Source organism: Stegodyphus dumicola, chromosome 8, assembly GCF_044657685.1.
Source record: "Stegodyphus dumicola isolate Sdum_Otavi_A_Nest chromosome 8, ASM4465768v1".
NCBI classification, from domain to species: domain Eukaryota; kingdom Metazoa; phylum Arthropoda; class Arachnida; order Araneae; family Eresidae; genus Stegodyphus; species Stegodyphus dumicola.
Window position 1 is genome coordinate 109,711,037 of NC_140775.1, and position 20,919 is coordinate 109,731,955.

At 32.1% G+C, this 20,919-nt stretch overlaps 1 protein-coding gene across 1 annotated transcript in view; it reads left to right on the forward strand.

Annotated features, from left to right (window-relative positions):
• Positions 1-20,919, forward strand: part of LOC118195740 (dynein axonemal heavy chain 2-like) — a 62,898-nt gene that overhangs the window by 17,298 nt on the left and 24,681 nt on the right. The window contains exons 4-7 of the mRNA XM_085823014.1: positions 2,750-2,998; positions 5,500-5,661; positions 5,771-6,049; positions 10,652-10,909. Coding sequence (XP_085679140.1) covers positions 2,750-2,998; positions 5,500-5,661; positions 5,771-6,049; positions 10,652-10,909 — 948 coding nt within the window. The remainder of the gene's footprint in view (positions 1-2,749; positions 2,999-5,499; positions 5,662-5,770; positions 6,050-10,651; positions 10,910-20,919) is intronic.

The window sequence follows — 20,919 nt, forward strand, 5'->3', positions numbered from 1 at the left end:
AGCCATATGAAGATTATTGTTTGCGGAATGACGTGCTTTACAAAATGGTGAATGGAATTGAAGCACTAGTAGTACCTGAGATTATGCAAATTGAAGTAATTAAAGACGCACATGAACGAGGTCATTTTGCTGCCAAACGTACTGAAGAACATGTGAGACAACATTTTTATATCTCTAAATTGAAAGAGAAAATTGAAAAATTTATCGCAAATCTGTATACTGGCCAACCAGAAATCTGGAAAGAAGGAAGGATTATTACATCCTTTACCTAAAGAAGATATTCCTCTAAACACTTACCACATAGACCATTTAGGACCTTTAGAAAGTTCCAACAAGAATTATAAATACATTTTCGCGGTTATTGATTCGTTTACAAAATTTGTTTGGTTATATCCAACTAAAACCACCTCTAGTAAAGAAGTAATAGCTAAACTTGAAATTCAAAAATCATTATTTGGAAATCCCTGCAATATAGTAGCTGACAGTGGTACTGCATTTACTTCTCAAGAATTTGCTGATTATTGTACTAAGGAAAATATTCATCTATCCTTAATCTTAACAGGATTACCAAGAGCCAATGGACAAGTAGAGCGGTTGAATTCCACTATCTTATCAGTCATTTCTAAGTTGGCTATAGATGACCCTACGAAATGGTACAAACACGTAAATGACGTCCAGCAAATAATTAATTCGACTTTTCAGAGGAGACCTTTCGAGCTTTTGTTTGGTACGAAGATAAAGACGAATAAAGACAGGAAGATTAAAGAACTAATAGAAGCTGAAATCCAGAAGGACTTTATCGAGTCTAGAGAAAATCTACGTAAAGAGGCGAAAGAGCAGATTCAGAATATCCAGGAAGAGAATCGAAAGACTTACAATCGAAGTCGAAATCTTCCTCGTAAATACTAGATCAATGATGTGGTAGCTATTAAATGCACTCAACTAGGGCCAGGTATAAAGCTAAAATCCAAGTTTTTAGGTCCATACAAAATCACCAAGGTGAAACCTAATGACACATACGACGTGGAGAAGGTTGGTTTTACAGAAGGACCTTTCAAGACTAGTACCTGTGCTGAATACCTGAAACCATGACAGACGATCTTTGATAATGAAATACTAATTTTGATGATTCCTGATTATAAACGTTTTCCCAAGATTACAAATTTTTCCCGATTTGACTAATTTTTCACTATTTGACTAATGAACTATTGTAAGGATGAAGAGTATGAAGGAAGACGGCTTCAAGAAGATGGTATCTAAGACGACGCATTCAGAAGACGTATCCATATGATGTTTAAGAAGACGTAAATACGAAGATGAATTGTTCCAGACAACATCAAAGGAAGACTTGTTTGTAAAATACGTGTATTCAAATAGACTGTTCAAGATGAACGAACACTGAAAAAGCATTTAAGAAGAGCTAACGCCGTTATTTCTGAGGATGTTAAGATGATAAGGGAAGATGGCTGAAATAAACCATTTAGGACGACTTTTCCCTCAATAGTAACTAAAAATCTTTTCTTTATTTTTTTTTTTAATTTTATTTTTCAGATCCCTGGATGAGATGGTGGTGCTACGAGAATGCGAGGCCGCATTCCATCAGGATGGACGAGCAGTTGTGGGATGGCATCCTTCATTATAATTGGATGACGCGACAAGCTGTGAGAATAAATCTTTTACTTTTCCGATGATAGAATTCAGACGATTCCGCCATTAAGACGATGACGCGACTGAAAGATGTTTACATGTAAAAGACAGTCGATTCTCTTCATCTGTATATATCATCTATGTAAATTCATCTTTCTACACATGTAATCATTTTGTAGTCTGTAACAACTATTTATGTTTCATTAAATATTCGAGTTTTTCATAAGTCGAATTAGTCATTTCAAGCCCCTAGATAGCCACATCGGAAGTAAGTTTACAGACATCATATTCCTAGACAATAAGTACCGATTCTACATATAATAATTCCCTAATGGTTGTACTAGTGACAATTTATTTCAGAATTTTAACATCTTAAATATGGGTTTTAAAAATCAAAATTACTTGGCTGTAATTGCAATCTTTGTTTATAAGTGTAAATTTTAAGAATTTTTTATTTAATGGATTTTTTTTTTTTTTTTGTTTAAGAATTAAATTAAGATGGAGAATTTTTCAAAGTGCCATTTAAAATGGAGCCACCTGTCAACATGGAGGTGAATTGGACACCTGTCAACCATGCAGTATAAAAATAATTTAAAAGAAATTTATATAAAAACTTACTTGATTGTATCTGTGTTTATGAAGAAGAGAAAATTTTTTTGTTTATGAAATATTATGTTAGACTATCTTTCATGGAGTCTTTCAAAACTTTTTGACGCTTTATAGTATGTGATGTTATACTACCATGCCATTTATCATTTGTGCAATTTCTTAAGTGTTACCATTTTATTATTCATTAGTTTCTATTTAATGTGACATTAAGCTGTCTAATTTATATATCAAATTGTAGATGTGTTGGTTAACAAAAGGAACGGTTTAAATACTCTTCTTAATGATTTAAATTGTTTAAAAATATATGTAATTGTTATAATTTAAAATATATTCAACTGATAATTATAAGCATTTGAAGTATTGTTGTGTTTAATAAACAAGTGTTTCCTGTTACCTGTATAACACATTTTAGTGCAAAATCTATATAATAATAATAAAGCTTGTAACTTTTTATATCTGCAAATTATTTTTTAAAAATACTTTTATATTGCAGGCAACACATCAAAGGTATTTTCTGACTTTTCATGAAAAGCTGAAAAATGCTGCCAATAGTCTTAAAGAAGAATTGAGTGAGACTGGTCCTTTCACACTGAAGTTTGATTATGACAGTGCTATGGTACTTATAGCATTTTTTAAGAAATGCTTACTTGGTCTTAAGAAGAAAGAATTTCAGATGAATAAAGATGCTGTTTTCTTTCATATATTTTTAGAGCCTTTGGAAATGCTGAAATTAGTTGAACAAGTATGTTAAAAGAAGATGATATATTTTACTCATATTATAAATACTTGGTGACCCAAAAGTTCATTAACATTTGGAAATTCAATAATTCACTAAATAATGTAGATAGAGAGGTAAAAATGACACTCATGCTTGAAATGTCAGAGGGTTTTACTGAAAACGCAAATAAAAAAAAAAGTGTTAAAACGGCCAACAAATGACGCTTCATATGATAACAAAAGCAGCAATTAACATAAACTTATAGGAAAGATTTTTAGCAAAGACTATTTGCTTTATAACAAATGTTCAACATTTCGGCCGTCATTCATCAACAATATCTGTAGTTGAGGAACAATGTTGTGAGCAGCACTGTACAGCGTATGGTGAGAAATTGCAGTCAGGTGTTGTCTTTTAGTATCCCTAATGAGGTCGGACGATCGCAGTAGACTTGCAGTTTCAGGTAACCCTACAACCAATAATCACAAGGCTTGAGATCTGGGGATCTGAGAGGCCAAGTTTGACGGAAATGGCGGCTCAGCACGTGCCGCCATTTCCGTCATCCTCATCCTCATCTCATGTGTGCAAGAGATCTTTCACACGGGTAGCCATATGAGGTGGAGCGCCATCCTGCAAAAAAGGTCATACCTTTCAACAGATGTTTATTAAGCCAGCCTAAGGATAATGCGATTCTGTAACATATCAGCGCACCTCGCACCCGTCACAGTGACAGTTTGAGTAGCAGAATGACGCATTTCCTCGAAGGAAAAGGGTTCGATGACGATTGATGTGATAAATTTGCATCACACGTGACCAACACCCTAAGGCGAGGATTCCCTCTCTTCCCTCTCTCACTGCAGCTCATTTCATACACGATTCTTATGCGGCGTCAATGACATTTTGCTGCGCTGTGCCATATGTTGGCCTTTTTGGCAAAATTTTCCCCTTTATCTTTCTTTCAATAAAACCCCATGTCATTTTAAAGATGTGCATAAGTTTTTACCTCTCTACCTACATTATTCCGTGAATTATTGAATTTTCAAATGTTAAGAGACTTCTGGGTCACCTTGTATTTTTTTATATTAGAAGCTGTATTTAATGAAATTTTTATAATGGAAAATTCTAACATATTTATAGAAAACTTAAATGCCCTCTAAAATAATAAAGTATTTATTAAAAATTTTGCTAAAAATGTTTGTACTTTAAAAGTTAAAATTCGTTTAATATGGGGATGAGCGGAAATGCAAGCAATCTTCAACTGTATAAAATTTTCTAAATTCTTTCCAGAGGGAAGCTGCTACAAAAGAATTGTATTTATAATCTATTTACATGAACAGAAAATTTTTCTAGTTATATTTGTAACTTACAATTATATTGATTTTTATTTAAAATTTTATCATTTCAAAATTCAGTTTATAATATTTTTTTATCTGTCTTATTATGTCTTATTATGATTCTATTTGCTCACTTTGTGATTATGGAGAAGAAATGGACAGGGACCACCAGCTTCTGTGTGGGTCTCTTCGTGGTTTTATAGAGGAGTCGAGATACTGAGAGGCAAGAGCATTCCTTAGACAATGACTTGGTCTTTTTATCCTTAGTTCTATTGTTTGTAACCTCTTTTCATAAAATTTTAGTTCTTTGTAACTTTTTGCCTAGACATTGGAAATAAAGGGGGTAAAAAGTCTCATTATGAATAACTTGAAGTGAATTTGAATTTTGCCGTTGAGATAATGACTTATTGCTTGATTTTTTTTTCTTTTCTGTGACATTTTATTCTCTGAGACAGAAAGTTAAATCATCCATTATTTAATTTAAATTAGTAAAAGTAGGTTTTTACTCTTATATTTAATTGTTTCGTTAAAGTCAAAAACCTGCAAACTACGCTAAAACTGAAAAGCATGCATCTGAATTTCTATAACTGAAGTTTAACATTTCAACAACATTGGCAACTGAATTATTAACAATTGAGCAGCTGCTTTTATTTGCAATATTTAACAATATTTGTTTTATGCAGTTACATGTCATTTTATTATATTTGCCTAATTTTATGTAATTACTTGGTATCTTGAAAACACATTTTCATGTGACTTAATTGCAATTTTTAAGTGGCATAATTTAATGTATAGTTAATTGCTGTTTGAAGCTGAAATTAAGAGTATGAGAACTAACTTTTTTCTGAATATTTTTTCCGAATTTTACCCTTTTCTCTTTTATTTTTTGATTACTTTCTTTTAAAATGTTAATTTTAGATGTTATTTTTAAAGACTTTATGTTGATAATTTCTTATTTATATATTTTGACATATTGTAAATGTATACTAAACATGAATTTTTAATAATCTCATTTTCATGCTGATTTATTGAGATTCTGTTGATTTTATTTTTATTTGTCATGAATTAAAATTTTTTTACATATTTAATAATTTCATTTTAAATTGAATGCAATAAATTATTCAATTAATGCAGTAAATTGCTCGATTAATGCAATAAAATCTTAATTACATTCTTGTACATTATATTATTTAGGAATTAGAACATCTTAAAGTATCATGGATCTATGTAAAGCAGCATGATGGATATACAGAGGAATGGAGTAATTTACCGATTGTGAAATTTGATGTTCCAAGTAAAAAAGTTCTTTCTGATAATCTTGAAAAGAATATAAAACAATTAAAAAATGAAGTACAGGTGATTAAGTTATGCTTTTTAAATGCAGTCTGATTCAATAGTTTTTATATATCTTAAAGAAAAAATTGAGAACTATGTATTAATTCAAATTCTGGATTTTTTTTGAAAGGGAACCCACTGGGTTTTGCTTGATGAGCTTCTGTCTAAAGTGGATAATTTAAATGAATATTATGAAGTGATTTTGAATTTTCAAGAAAAGACTTTGCAAAAAAGACATTGGGATGAACTAAGGAATTTGTTAAACCTTGTTGCTGTGGAAGATAGTGAAGATTTTTTCAAAAGTGCAGATTTCACTTTCTCATGTTTACAAAACTTGGAAGTAGAAAATCTTGTTAATAAAGTTAGTGTGGTTGCAACTCAAGCTAGGAAAGAGTATGAAATAGAAAAGGTATAGTTTCTCATAATATGCTTATTGTAAGAAAATTAAGCTCTTTTATACACATAAATTAAAATAGTTATAGGTATGGGTGTATTTGATAAATGTGTATGGATGCATTGTGTGAAGCAAATGACTGTTTGAAAATAATCCTAGCAGTCTTCTTAAAAGCTGTTATAAGTGAAGGACTGGATATGATAACCCCAGAATATAATAATGAATGACTGAAAAGAAGAATAAATGTCAATCAGAAATAGCAAATAAAATAAAATAAATAATAAAAAATAAAAAGAATCTGAAAAGTTTCAAATTTTAAGGGTTGCACAAGAGGGTTTGTCAAGTTTCTTTACACTGAGCTCACAGTCTACCTGTCTGCTTTTGCACTCACTCCTGCTAAACCATTTTTTTTTTTTCTTTTTTTTTTCTGTTTTTATAGCTTTGTTATTAAGTATCATTTTCTTCACACAAAAGCACATACAGTTCAACTAGAACAATTTTTTTAAAAAACCCAAAATTTTTAAAAGTTGCATAGCAGCATATGTTTTTAATTTGTGATGCAGTGTGAAATGTTGGCACACATTTTTCTATTTTTTCGTTTTTTCTTAGTTTATCATATCAATATTAAGTTTTCTTAGTGAGACGGCTAACGAACATTTTTCTTTGTTGTTTTATTGCTAACTTTTTATGCAATAACTTTATTTATTAAATGTCACGTTCTTCTCAATTAATTGACATAAAATTCAATTTAACAGGAAAATTACAAAATATTTTAAAAAGCATATCTGTAGAATTCCTGATAGAATGTTAGAGGATGCCATGCATATTTTAATATTCCCTATATTATTTCTATAAAAACTAATCGCTTGTATGACCAGCTGCCTAAAATATTTATCATAAACAAGAAAAGTATATAATGATTTTAATGAGTCCAGCTAGTGTAATTTTATGAAAATATTGAATATTTCTAATTAGAAATCTCATGATTTTAATACATGCTTATATAAATCAATCACATAAAAAAGTAGAAAAAATATTCTTAAGAACTGTGTTTATTGTTTTTAAATTACTCCTACTCAATAATCACTCCTACTCGAGATTAAATTTGAAAGTATCTTAGGCTCTGCTGAATGGCAGCAAGCTAGCTCTTGGAAAATAAAAGTATTTTATTTCCATCTTACTTCATCTTACTTGCATCATATCCATTTTATTCCATTCATATTGCTTTCATAGAGGCGAGTTTGTTAATTAAAACTGAAAGATAAATAAATATCTTGCATTTTTCTGAATGGCAATAGTCTTCCGCATTGGAGATATATTTTATTTCGAACAATGTTACCACTGCTCGCTTTCCTAGTGATTTTGTTAATTAAAAATTCATTTAAGTTTTACAAAATATGATATGAGTAATGAAATAAATTAGAAATTCAAAATTTGTGAATTCCAGGTGCACATGTTCGGGTAGAGGACTACATTATTCAAAATTTTATGGCTCTTGGTACTAACGTTTTTCACAATGCGAGGAACATACATACTTACATGCAAATTCTTTATTATTTAATTTCTTTAAATTACAGGGTGATAATATTACGTGACATCAATTTGAAAAGTTATACTGTTTATAGTAAACCATTATAGCAACGTAAAATCCTGTTTCGAAATTAATAGTCTCTTCTGGGCTAGAAATACCTTTTGAGTGCAGATAAGCAGATAAGAGTAAAAATGAAGAAATAATAACATGTTAGAGAAAGAAGTAAAACAACCAGCAGTGGGAAAGGGAAAGGAAAATATGAATGTGACATTATTAAAATTACGTTTATAATAAATAATGGATTAAGACAGTACATATAAAAAATTGTCAACATATGCTCATTTAAAAATTATGAAGGTCTTTAAGTATTAATCTGCAAGTTGAATTGTTTCCATTATACTGTGTTATTTGACTCAGTGGAGTGACTTATGTTTATTAAAATGAGTGACTTAAGTTTATGAGTAAGTAAGTAATGAAAACTGTGTATATATGTATATGTATACACAGTACAAATTTATATATATATACAGTACAGTTCTCTCTCTCTCTATATATATATACAAAATATATGTATATATAGAGAGAGATGTATATGTATATATATAGAGAGAGAAGGGGAGAATGGTGGTAGGATTCTTTTCACAGACCTTCATCAAAATGCTGATTAATGGGGAAAAAATAATCCAGCATTTCGATGGAAGTTTCTCTCTTTACATTATGGGGGAAAATGGTGCGTGGATTATTTTTACACATCTTCATCAAAATGCTTAGGTATAATCTTTTTTCCATTATTTTTAGCTTTAACTCTACACTATGAAATGTTATTGAACTGAATATTTAATATTGCCTGTCTTAAGTGAAACTCCATGCAGATTTCTTTTTCTGTCTCTCTATATACTATGTTAGGGGTGTTCAAATGAAAAGGTACGTAATGACACTTTTGATATACTGAAGTCTTTATTCACAAATAATGACAAAAGGCCTGAGCACAACTATCCCACTGTTTTACGAACCGACGGATTCCCTCTTCCCAGAATTCCTGTAACTGTGACAGGAGCCAGTCCTCCACTGTGTTCTTCAGCTCGTCGTTCGAGTTGAAGCGGCTTCCCTTTAAGATATCACTTCTCAATAAGTCGTTCACCTTGTCGATGAGTTCCCCTAGATGACCGTTTTTACCTGGCCTGTCTAGGGTCAGCACTCAAACACTCCAAGTTCACGAAAACTGACACTCTACTTTCTCACTGACTTATCGGACACACAGCCACCATCCTGCGATGAATATCAGCCGGTTTAACTCCTTCCACAGTCAGAAATCTGATAAATCTCGCTGCTCCGCAATCGTCGAATTTCACAATGTGAACGCCAAGATGTCCTCACACGCACTGCCGCATCAATTTGACGGAACACACAACTGCCTACTTCACTCCAACGTCATACGCGGGAGCTTGCGTATGCGCACAACCACTTCGGACACTACATTCGCGTCCTTAGATGTCTCACTACGTTATGCCAAAGCGACATGTCCACATTTGGACCGGTTTGGTTGTTGCGACGTTTCATATCTTTTCGTTTGAACACCCTTTATACAGATAGATAGACAATCCTATTAGCTGATTATTCCAAAAATGGGTTGTTGCTGTCAGCAGATAAATTTAAGTCATCCTTTAGATCAGTGCTTTTAAAGTTTTTCGTGGTTTTAAACTTTTCCCCCTTAACATACCTAAACTTGTACCCCGCTGTGCATACCAATCATAACACATGGCTCATTAAATGCAGCGTAATCAGCACAGCCTGTAATTTTCAGAATATGTATTTTGTGTGGTATAACATTATTGATACTGAAAGTACTATTATTTTCATTTAAAATTTAATTTTGTGTTTATTTTATTTACGTAACAGTAGGCAAAGAAAAGTAAAAGAAACTAAATAATAATTAAAAAAATAAATAACAATAATTAAAAAAGTAAATGATACGGAACTTTTAGGACAGGCTAAGCTCTATATCCCACATTTATTTAATGTCATCGATATGTGCTCCAGTATTATCTTGGAAAATGAATCAGGTTGCTTAAAGAGACAACAACTTAAAATTAATGTTAGTAAAGGAACTATTGTTATCATAATTTTTTATTAGAACGGAGAATCATAATTTTCAATTCCAGTAAAAATTATGATAATTAGCGAAGATATTATTCCTAATAAGAATTAGGTAGAATCATAATTTTTTATTTTATTTAAAAGGAATTACAGAATATTTTTATGCTGTTTTTCTTAATTGAATAAGCTAACTTTTCTGAATTACTGCTTAAAAGAAATAAGAGACAAATTTGGCAATCGATAAAAAAAATTTCTCCATTTAAATTCTTTTAAATTCCAATACAAAATATTTTTACTTTTTTGTGTGTGTTGTTTTATAAAAATATCTCATCTTTTGTGAAAATTCCTTCGCTTCAATATTTTAAATTTATTCTTAAAATAACAAATTTTAGCAAAACGCCACCTGTTTCATATCTTGCAGCAATACACCGATTTTCTAATTAAATTAATTGTTAAATTTTTTATGAGTAATACTATTTTTCATTTCTACCCCTGAATCTCTTTTTTTTTTTTAAATTGTTTTTCCTCACAGCATACGATAACAATACTGCTTTATACCTACACCAATTTTCTTTAAATGAAAAGTTAAAAAATGAATAAATAAATTTAATTCTTTAAATGAAAAAATTCTACAACAATTTTCTTTAAATGAACAATTACATTTGTTCGTGATTCCTCCTTAGGTCCTCAGTATATTTTCCAGAAGCTCTGGTATATATCAACAGTCATGTATTTATGAAAACTTGGCATGCTGATAATGGTGATGCGTTTTGTTTTTCATGATTGATCAATTCCGTGTGTCTACTGATTCTATTGCATGTTATTTTTCTGCTACCATAAGGTATATTTGCATATATAATTTCGATATCATAGAAGAAACTTATATTTTCTTCATGAAATCAATGAACATATAGATTCAATATAAGGTCCATTATAAACAGTATTTTAATTAGTAATCTTTTAATTTATTATTTTGTTAATTTTTTCAGTCTATCGAAGAAGTTGAAAACATATGGATGTCTGTATGCTTTGATATGAAAGAATTTAAAACATTTTATAAACTAGAAAGCTCTGAAAACATTGTATCTATAATTGAAAGTCATCAGATGAATCTAAGAGCTATGAAGGCTTCAAAATATGTTGGTTATTTTGCCAATAAGGTGGATTCTCTAGAGAACTCATTATCTTTGATCTTAGATGTAATTGAACAAGTGGAATCTTTCCAAAGCAAATTTTTTCTTCTAGAGGTTTGTATTTTTCAAATATTATTTTTTATGCATTTAGCTTTAAAATGTGACTATTGATATGTAAATCCACATCTTTAAAATAGTACACGAGGAGTCATCTGATTGTTATATACCGGGGATGGCCAAACTTCTTAGCAGTAGGAGCCGCATGGTAGATTTCAGAAAAGTTTAAGAAATAAAGTGAGGTTCTGGGAAATTTCCACTTCCACATTTACAATTCACATTTGTTTTAAAAATAGAGAAATGGATTTTGAATAGAAAGAAGCTTTTAAAGTGATTTAAAGACAATTTATGTATGTGCATGTATGAAATATTTCTTATTTCTCTTACTTTACTAGAGAAACATGTTTATATAGATTTTAAACTACTGCATATTAAAATTGACACTCCTTCTTCCAGACAGAAAATGCACTGGTAGTTCGGTCCGAGGTTCGCATCCCGCGAACGGACTGGCTACATGGGTGTTTTCGTGGTTTTCCCCATGTGTAACGTGTTAACGAGCCATTTCCCTTAGAAAGTCCTCCACGAAGGCATCCCTCCCCTTAGGCAGATAGCCCTAGTGTGTTTTGCCATAATTAAATACACCACTACACCACACCAGAGAGAAAATGCAGTATTTTCTTCTCTACACTGTTTATTGTTATTGTCTGATTGTAATAGAAATTAGTTGTAATCAAAAGAAGATGTAGTGTTCTTTACAAGTATAGCTTTTTATTTGAATTAAGCATAAAGCACTGACTTGAAAAATAGTGCTTATAATGGTTCTTTGTTTTCAATTCAAGAGCGAACTTCTGGAAAAAATTAAATATGTGACATCGGACAGGGCAAGTTTTGGAAAAGCTGCCGCTCAAGAAAGTAATATTGTTTTAAAAAATAAGATGCGAACATTTCCCGGCTTTTGCATAAATATAATAATTTAGTTTTCCACATGCAATTTAGCATAACGTTAAGTGTACTAAGAACACATAATAATAAATAATGAAATTAATTTAGATGTGAAATGGATTATCAGCTAGAATTGTGTATCCCGCCCTAAGGATGAGACATTTGAATTCTCAGATTTTGCAAATTTTTTAAATTGTGCCAGAATTTAAAAATAATTTAAGCATGATTTAAGTAATTGATTTTAAAATGATTGATTTTAGAGACTAGCCCTCGAATTGTCTTGATAATTCTAGATATACATAACCTATTATTAAGAAGTCCTAGGTGTTTCTAACAATTCGTCTATAAACACTGTGTCGAAGAGTGATTGTAGGTGGCTATGAGTTGCATTAAGCAAGCCATTGCTGTTGAAATTTGAGCAGTCAATTAAAATTTAAACTTTTATTCAAATACATTTGAAAAATTATATTGATAAAATGTACCCTAGCATTCATGAGTTTAATTATGCATTTCATTTACTAAACTTCGTATGCATCTTTTCAATAAGTATATTTTTATGAAAAGAATTCGCAAAATTGTTTTTCATTGGAAGGTTTCAAGTTTCATATTATTTAAAAATTTCTAATATTAAGTAAACATTTTCACCCATTCTGTTACCTGGCTCGGTGAGCTTAAATTTTTATTCTTATATTTTGGTAAATTCTGCATTTTTTACTTTAAAAAATTGAATTATGTTGTTCTTATGTTCCGGTTAAGGTTTTATTAACAATTCAGAAGTTTAAGTGCCGAATTAAGCCTAACGAAGTCATTTGGTGCACTAACTTCAGAGTCTTTTTGCCCAATAGGATGGAAAATTAACTTTCAGTTTTGTGCACCGAAGATTTTTGTCTTCAAATTCCCGTTGGTCGAGTATGTTTGATCATAGACACTAATTTTAATTATAAAAATTGTTTTTTCTTTCTGTTTTTAACTGTAGTAAGGTGCGACTTGGTGTTTTAGATTTTTTTGTATTTTGACAATTTTTAACGAAGATGCCTTGAGCTTTTATGTATTTTTGCCTTGCCGCAAAGTCATAACTGAATTGATTGAATGAGAAATATATCTGCAATGAAATTTAAGGAAATATATTTAAATGAAGTGCAGGTTAAAAAGTGTGTATAATTTGATAGACCTTGCAATTAAGTCATGTGGTTTCTACATCAGATATTTTTATCCTAAAATGCATTTTTCTATGTAGCATATTTTCATTACGTGTTTGAAATTATAATTTAGCATGCAATTGTCAATAATTGAATTCTAATCATTATTACTGCAGTAAATGATGACGCTTCTGATATTAATTTATTCTTTTTCCAAAATTATTTAAAAAATGTCCTCTTCTGTTTGCTAATTTTATATCAATCAAGGTTTTTCAAATCTGCACTTCTACACTTTCAGTCAACTCTACCAAAAGTACAAGTTAGAGAATTTTTAACTAACGAATGATAATCTAAGTTTTGAAGGAGGATATTGACATTGTAACCACAGACGGTGTATCTCTCGTATTCCTCCTGATTGGATACCTACACTAGATTTCAATGAATTTCTGGATTTTGCTAGTAGTTATGTTTATAAATTGCGCTTGAATTAGGTTTGTTCATTATTTAAGTGTGTCAAAGTATGTGGGGGCTATCTGTTTAAGCTGGGCAATCATTCGGAATCCCGATTTTCAAAATGCTCTCATTAAAGCGTTCCACATTTAAGCTGCGAATCTAAATGTTTTTGAATTTAAAAAAAAAAAAAAATAATAATAACATTTTCAACATTCCCCGAGACAGTATTATGCGGCTCGCGAATCGCGGTCAAATTTTGGCAGCCATGGAGGAAGGCTGTAAGCAAAATTCTCATATTCGCATTATGCATGGGGAAAACCACAAAAAACAACTATGCAGCCAGCCCGTTCGCCTGAATCGAACTCTGGGACACCCCACTAGTGTTCAGCAACCTTTATCCCTCTCCCACTGATGGGACCACTAAACTTAAGAACCAGATTATATTAGTGTTTAATTTACTGCTTGATATGCAAATATTAAAAATATTATTACATTCGCAGGCACAAAAAGCAGAGTTTTAAGTTTCGTTAGCTTCTAAACAGAAGCATTGGGCGGAGAACTTCCAATTCTTGAAACTTTTAATATGAATTAGTAAGTAGAAGAAACTTTAGTTCAACAATTTTCCTTCCTTCGTCTGACCTCGGGACTTCTGTGAAAAAGATCGGTACTTTCTCCGTCATGTTTTGTTTTTCCTGTAAATTGTTGCACTTTGGTAATTAGGATTTCTTCTTCTGAAAAATCAGAATCTAGTCCTTTCAGTAGGACCTTGATTTATGCTTCATTTCCAGTTAGGAAGGTATTGTATTGTATTTCTTGTATTTAGAGGCATCCGATTCCTCTATGCTTATATTTCTAACTGACTTTTATGCTGTCCGAGTGGACAGATCCTTTGTATTCGATAATTTTGTACTTGAAAAAGAGTCTTATTATAGATTATTCCAATTTACATCCGGACGGGGACATAAAAAGGGCGTAGGCGGCTTAGGGTTTATCTTCACCATTTAGCTGCTGCTCTGTAGTCATGCTTTCTTCATCTGGCTTCTGTTGAATGAGTTTTTCAAAGTGATTGGTTTGTGGAATTTCTTTAACTTAGATGGAAATTTCCGCGACTTTCGCTGTTTTGAAAGGCTGAATCCAATCTTCTTTGCCATCAGAATTATCAACTTCGGGTTCAGATAATGTTTTCTCATCTACATTACCGAGTTCTTATATTAGCTTTTTCTCCTCTTTATTCATATGTGTTGTTGAAATTATTTTGATTAATTGATAGATGGCGCTAGCGTTGCGTGTTAACGCGACGCAATGTGCCTTCTGAATTTCGATAGACTCTCCACCGGCAGTTCGATAGATGGATGTTGATACTTCGCACACTATTTGATTAGGAACACTTCGGTTCCTATTTGATTTCGATTTTCGATTATGAAAGCATATAGATAGATTTATTTGTCAACTGAACCACCATGTTTGATCTATGAACTGTATATATTGTACATATTAAAAGTTACATTTTAAAAGTGATTGATGTCGATTTAAAGATCTTAGAATATTTTATAACATTTCTCTCAAAACAAGTTAATACTAAACGTTTTGTCCTACAGGCAATAGGACGAATTTTTGATCCTATAGGTCTGTTATCACCGTTTGTACTTAGAGTCAAAATCTTATTGCAGCAAATTTGGACACTTGCTTTAGATTGGGATGATGAACTACCAGAAAATTTATGTTCTGTATGGAAAACATGGTGCAAAGAAGTTTCCAATTTGTACGAAATCGGTATTCCACGATATTATTTTTCTGCAATCGGTAATAGTGATGTGGAAAGGATTGAACTGCACTGTTTTCTGACGCTAGCAAAAAGGCATATGGTACAGTAGCGTATCTACGTATAATTTCTAGCAATGAACAAATATATACGGTTTTTGTTGCTTCAAAGACTAGAGTAGCGCCTTTAAAACCGCTCACCTTACCTAGGTTGGAACTAATGGGAGCTCTTTTGTCAGCCAAATTAGGCACTAGCATCAATAAAGTTTTGAAGTTACAACCTTCTTGTTTTTTCTGGACTGATTCGAAAATCACACTTTTCTGGATAAAGGACTGCGCAAAGAAATTTAAGCTTTTCGTTAAAAATCGTATTCAGGAAATACAAAATTTGACATCCCCAGAAAATTGGCATTATTGCACCGGTAAATGTAATCCCGCTGATTTGGCTTCGAGAGGAGCTAAACTTCCAGATTTGAAAAACAATCCTATCTGGTTTCAAGGACCAGAATGGCTTAGAATGTCGTCTGAGTTGTGGCCTCGACAGAATGAAGAGAAACCTGTCACCGAAGAAGAATTAGAATACCGCAAGAATATTAATGATATTTATGAATTTGTGTGCACAGCAGTTGAAGAAAGGCTTATAGACATCTGAAAATATAGTAATTTAAGAAAATTGTTGAGAATAACTGGTTGGATGAAGCGATTCATTGGCAAAATTAGGAAAACAAACCGTTTGACAGGTCCATTAACGACTGAAGAAATAGTGGACGCCGAAAATTATTGGATTCGATCTGAACAAGAACGTTTTTATTCCGAAGAAATTGAGTCTCTGAAGAAAGCGAATAAAGTCGAAAAGAAATCATCGTTATATCTTTTTAACCCATTTTTAGACCAGAACGGGATACTTAGAGCGGGAGGAAGATTAGAACATTCTAGTTTGTTACATGATGAAAAACATCCGGAAATTCTTTCAAGAGACTCCTGGCTAACAAATTTGATAGTAGAAAGTGCACATGTTAAAATGATGCATGGAGGAGTAGCAACGACCGTAGCTGAAATTCGAAGTCGCTTTTGGATCCCAAAAGGACGTCAAGTTATCAAGAAAATAATAAACAAGTGTCTTATTTGTAAAAGATATTCATTGAAGTCTGCTGACCAGACCACTTCTCAACTTCCAGAAGACAGAATCAATGAGACACCACCATTCTACGTATCTGGCATAGATTTTGCTGGACCGATTTATGTAAAAAACATCGAAGGAAGTCAAAAAGCCTATGTAACATTATTTACATGCGCTATCACTAGAGCCATACACCTGGAACTTGTACCAAATCTCTCTACAGATTCTTTCTTGATGGCATTCAAAAGATTAACATCTAGGAGAGGCAGTTGTCGAGTAATTTATTCAGACAACGCGAAAACTTTTAAAAAGGGAGAAAAAGAACTCGAACATTTCTCTAAACTATTGTCGAATGAGAAATTCCAAGATTTTCTGTCGAATGAAAGAATCAGTTGGAAGTTTATAATAGAACGAGGGGCTTGGTGGGGATGCTTCTACGAGAGATTAGTAAAATCAGTGAAAGAGTGCTTACGAAAAATTCTCGGTAAAGCTTTACTAACGTTTGAAGAATTGTCAACAGTTTTAGCACAAGTGGAAGCTGTTTTGAATTCTCGTCCTTTGACATATGTGTACAATAACCACAAGGAACCGTTGCCACTGAAGCCAGTCAATTTTTTGATTTTTGGAAACAAAGATTCTACATTACCTATCAACTTTAATTCCATTGTTAAAGATGGCTCTACCAAGTCCTCTCTGACTAAAAAAAATATTTATCAAGATTTATTGGTTAGGCAATTGTGAACTAAATGGAAAAAACAATATTTGATGGATCTTCAGACAGCTCATCAATTAAAAAATCCTAACGTTTATGATGATCTAAAAGTTGATGATCTTGTATTAATTGAAGGCAACAATAAGTGCAAACTTTTGTGGAATTGTGGTAGAGTGATAAACGTTTTTCGTGGTCGTGACAACAAAGTTCGTTCTTGTGAACTAAAAACTGCTGATGGAACAATAATAAAACGACCAGTTCAATTATTACATTCTTTAGAACTTTAAAAAATTTTTTATTGTTTAATAATATGAATATGATTGAATATGTTTTATGCAATTGTTTATTTTGATAATTTAGTTTCATATGATTAGATTAAGAATCGTTTAAATTTACTGAGTGTCAAATTATATTTGATGATAACATACCTTTTTTAGATTTTAGTATAGTGATTATAGTTTGAATATATTTTCTATTCATTTAATATACTTATTGTTTTATAATTATATCTTAAAATACTTATTGCTATAAATTTGATTCTTGTTTGATTGATGTGAACTCTTGACAGAGTTCTGGTGTGGAGTGTGTGGAAATTATTTTGATTAATTGATAGATGGCGCTAGCGTTGCGTGTTAACTCGACGCGACGTGCCTTCTGAATTTCGATAGACTCTCCACCGGCAGTTCGATAGATGGATGTTGATACTTCGCACACTATTTGATTAGGAACACTTCGGTTCCTATTTGATTTCGATTATGAAAGCATATAGATTTATTTGTCAACTGAACCACCATGTTTGATCTATTAACTCTATATATTGTACATATTAAAATTTACATTTTAAAAGTGATTGATGTCGATTTATAGATCTTAGAATATTTTGAAACATGTGTCAACCTGACAGCTTCCAGCAACTCCGAGTTACCGCTGCGCGATTAATCATGTATTTAGTTGTAATTGCAATAACTCTTTTTTTTTTTTTTTTTTTTTTTTTCAGTTCATTATTAGCAGGCCTGTTTCTGGTGGGTATGCAGCGAAAGTCCCTAATTTTACTGCACGCAAGCGGTAAAACTTCGGGGCGCCAAATTTGGTCGGCATCCTGTAAAGTGGAAGGTACATTTGCAAGGACAAATACATTATCCAACGATTTTTTTCGTTGAAAAAGCAGTAAAAAAAGGCCTTAACTGACGATTTTAAAAATTGGCGATCAAACCTGGGGGCTTGCATGCAATTTTTTTAGTGCACCCCTATATGATTTAATAATTTATTTTGGACTTTGGAGAAAAACGTCCAAAATAAATTATTAAATTATATAGGGGCGCGGACACACACATAAAAAAAAAAAAAGAAAAAAAAAAAAAAAAAAAAACTTGCATGCAGGCGCTCGACACCGCCGTTAGGAAGGACTTAATCGTCAGTTTTCTGTATACTTATAATTTTATCATGATGATTCTTTTAATTTTTCATTTTGTAAAAGCTGCCGCATCTTTCTTATCACCAGAATCTTTTTTCACGAAGTTCAAGGAAAATTTGCTGGGCATACTGTTATTCATACTTGAGGTCGGCTCTACATCCGTAGCGTTTGTTTCCTCGGAGAACCGAAATAGTGACGATTCGGTCAAAAATCAAACCACAAAAATCCAAATTCAAGAAGAATTATGGAGTTATTTATGTTAAATTACGATGCACCCAAACACAACACAATCACAGTTCACATAAGTCGAAAAAGCACATGGCTCAGGCTAAGTCGAATGCCGTCATTCACCAAAAAACTTCAGAGCTCGGAGATCATACACCATGCAGCGAAGGATACTAAACCTCTCTGAATTCTGGCGGCCACCGGTTTGAAAAAATAACTCATTATATACTTTTAAGCTGGCTGCTTCCGTATTTCTCTCTATCCAGACTTTGCGTATGGCAGACGACAGTGAGTTCTTCGAATAACAGTGAGTTACGTGGATACGAGCCAGTTTGCCTTAGAAAGACCTCCACGGGGCATCCCTCCCTTTCCGTGTAGTGCCTAAGAGCGGAGCACGTAATAAGAAAAGAAAAAAAAAATAAATAAAACAGTGAGTTAGTTATTCGCTGCGCGGGAGAAAATGCCTGTATGAAACATAGCTTTAAAAGTGACAGTCATCACAATTTCTCAGCTGAATCTGTTAAAAATTCAAGAGTTTATGTAAAGAAGTATATTATACTTTCAATGTTGATGAAACAAATCGTTTCTTCTGTGTTTTCCTTTAAATTACCTAGCCGGTAAAGATATTCGACATCATAACCAAAATCTCTACGCTATTTTACTGTGACGCCTTTGAACTTATTTAGAAATATAGATAATATTTAAAAAAAATTAAAAGTAGGATGATAAAACTGTTTAAAACAACGCGAAATTTTGTATGTTCATAGCATCTTAAGTTAAAATGTTGATTATACATCTTTCTCATTTATATAGTTTTTCTGAACGGTCCATTAAAAGACGTATTATTTTATAGTATTTTTTTTCCATGTAGTATACTGTTTTCAAATGACGAATATTGGGTCACTTAGTAGTCTTCCTAAAGATAGGCAATTCAAATAAATGAAATAAAATTCAAGGAACATTTATATAGACAAATAGTAAATATACTTAAAGTAGACATGTTGAATAAAATTTTTTAAATAATCATCTGAAGAAATATAATTCAATTAATCAACTCAAATAATTACAATAAAATTTCGAAAAAAAATACCTAAGAATCACTATTGTGATTAAAAGTATAATAGAAAGCAAATATATATATATATATATATATATATATATATATATATATATATATAAAGAAGTAATGATGCATCGTTTTCTTACGGGTAGAATAAAAGGGAAAGTGAAAAGCTTAACATAAACTGAAAAGTTCACCAGGTGAACTATTCTTGGCGCAAAGTGAAAAACGTACGCCTATCTGTATTCTCGAATTCCTTCGTTTCTCCCCAAATTTTGTAAACTTAGGTATTTAGACGTAATTTAATTCGTAGAATCGAAATAGGGAAAAAAAGCAGCATGTCATTTCAGAAAAAGTCTCATTTTGTATCAAATGCGTATGTTGGAGCAACACTAAATATAAATCTAATATGTTTCTAAATCATAATTTTGAGATGTAAAAAATTCAACTTGAATTTCGTCTATCGGCCGACTAGAATAGCAGCAATGTTGGCATAACCTTTCATATATCTTATATCACTGGAAAATTGGCCAATAAACTCAAGATGGCGAAGTTCTCGTGGAGAACATTTTTCCGGCTCTTGCTTAAAAGTATATATTAGAGCCTTTTGATCTATGTAGATTCTCCCAATGGCGATTCGGAGAACTACACACACTTTTTCCCACTGAGGACAAATGACGAACTACGCCACACGCGCTAAGGCGCTTCTTCACACACGCTCCACCTCAACCTGACGGGGACGCATGCTAACAAACGGGGTTCTCTCCATCAACGCAACGATTGAACTAATCAATGCACTGGGCTCACAACCACGCCCACGGAGTAGATTTGGATATAAAGGCCTTTAAATCAGTATACTTGTAAACACTAACTATAACATTGTCAACATAATCTTGTTGTAGGGTTTTCTTAAACGTGTAGGAACGTAATCTCTTTGGTAACATAAACTCTGCTAGATCCTACTAAGGAAGCCCTGGCGACTTCTTGCACAGGCGTGAAGAATACCAGCACAGAAGAAGAGTAAAACTAACCCTTTATTATTCGTCAAACTCTGAACGGAAAAAGTACATGCTTACAATAACACCGACAACTTGCGCTGGAACTTAAGAATAGTTACACAATAAATTCAGAGATAAAGAGTAGTGCTCGGCTAACAATTTAAGTTAAGGCTAACTAGGCTGACTCAACAACCTACCCGGCGTTATATTTATTAAATTACCAAAACGCTATCAACAACTCCG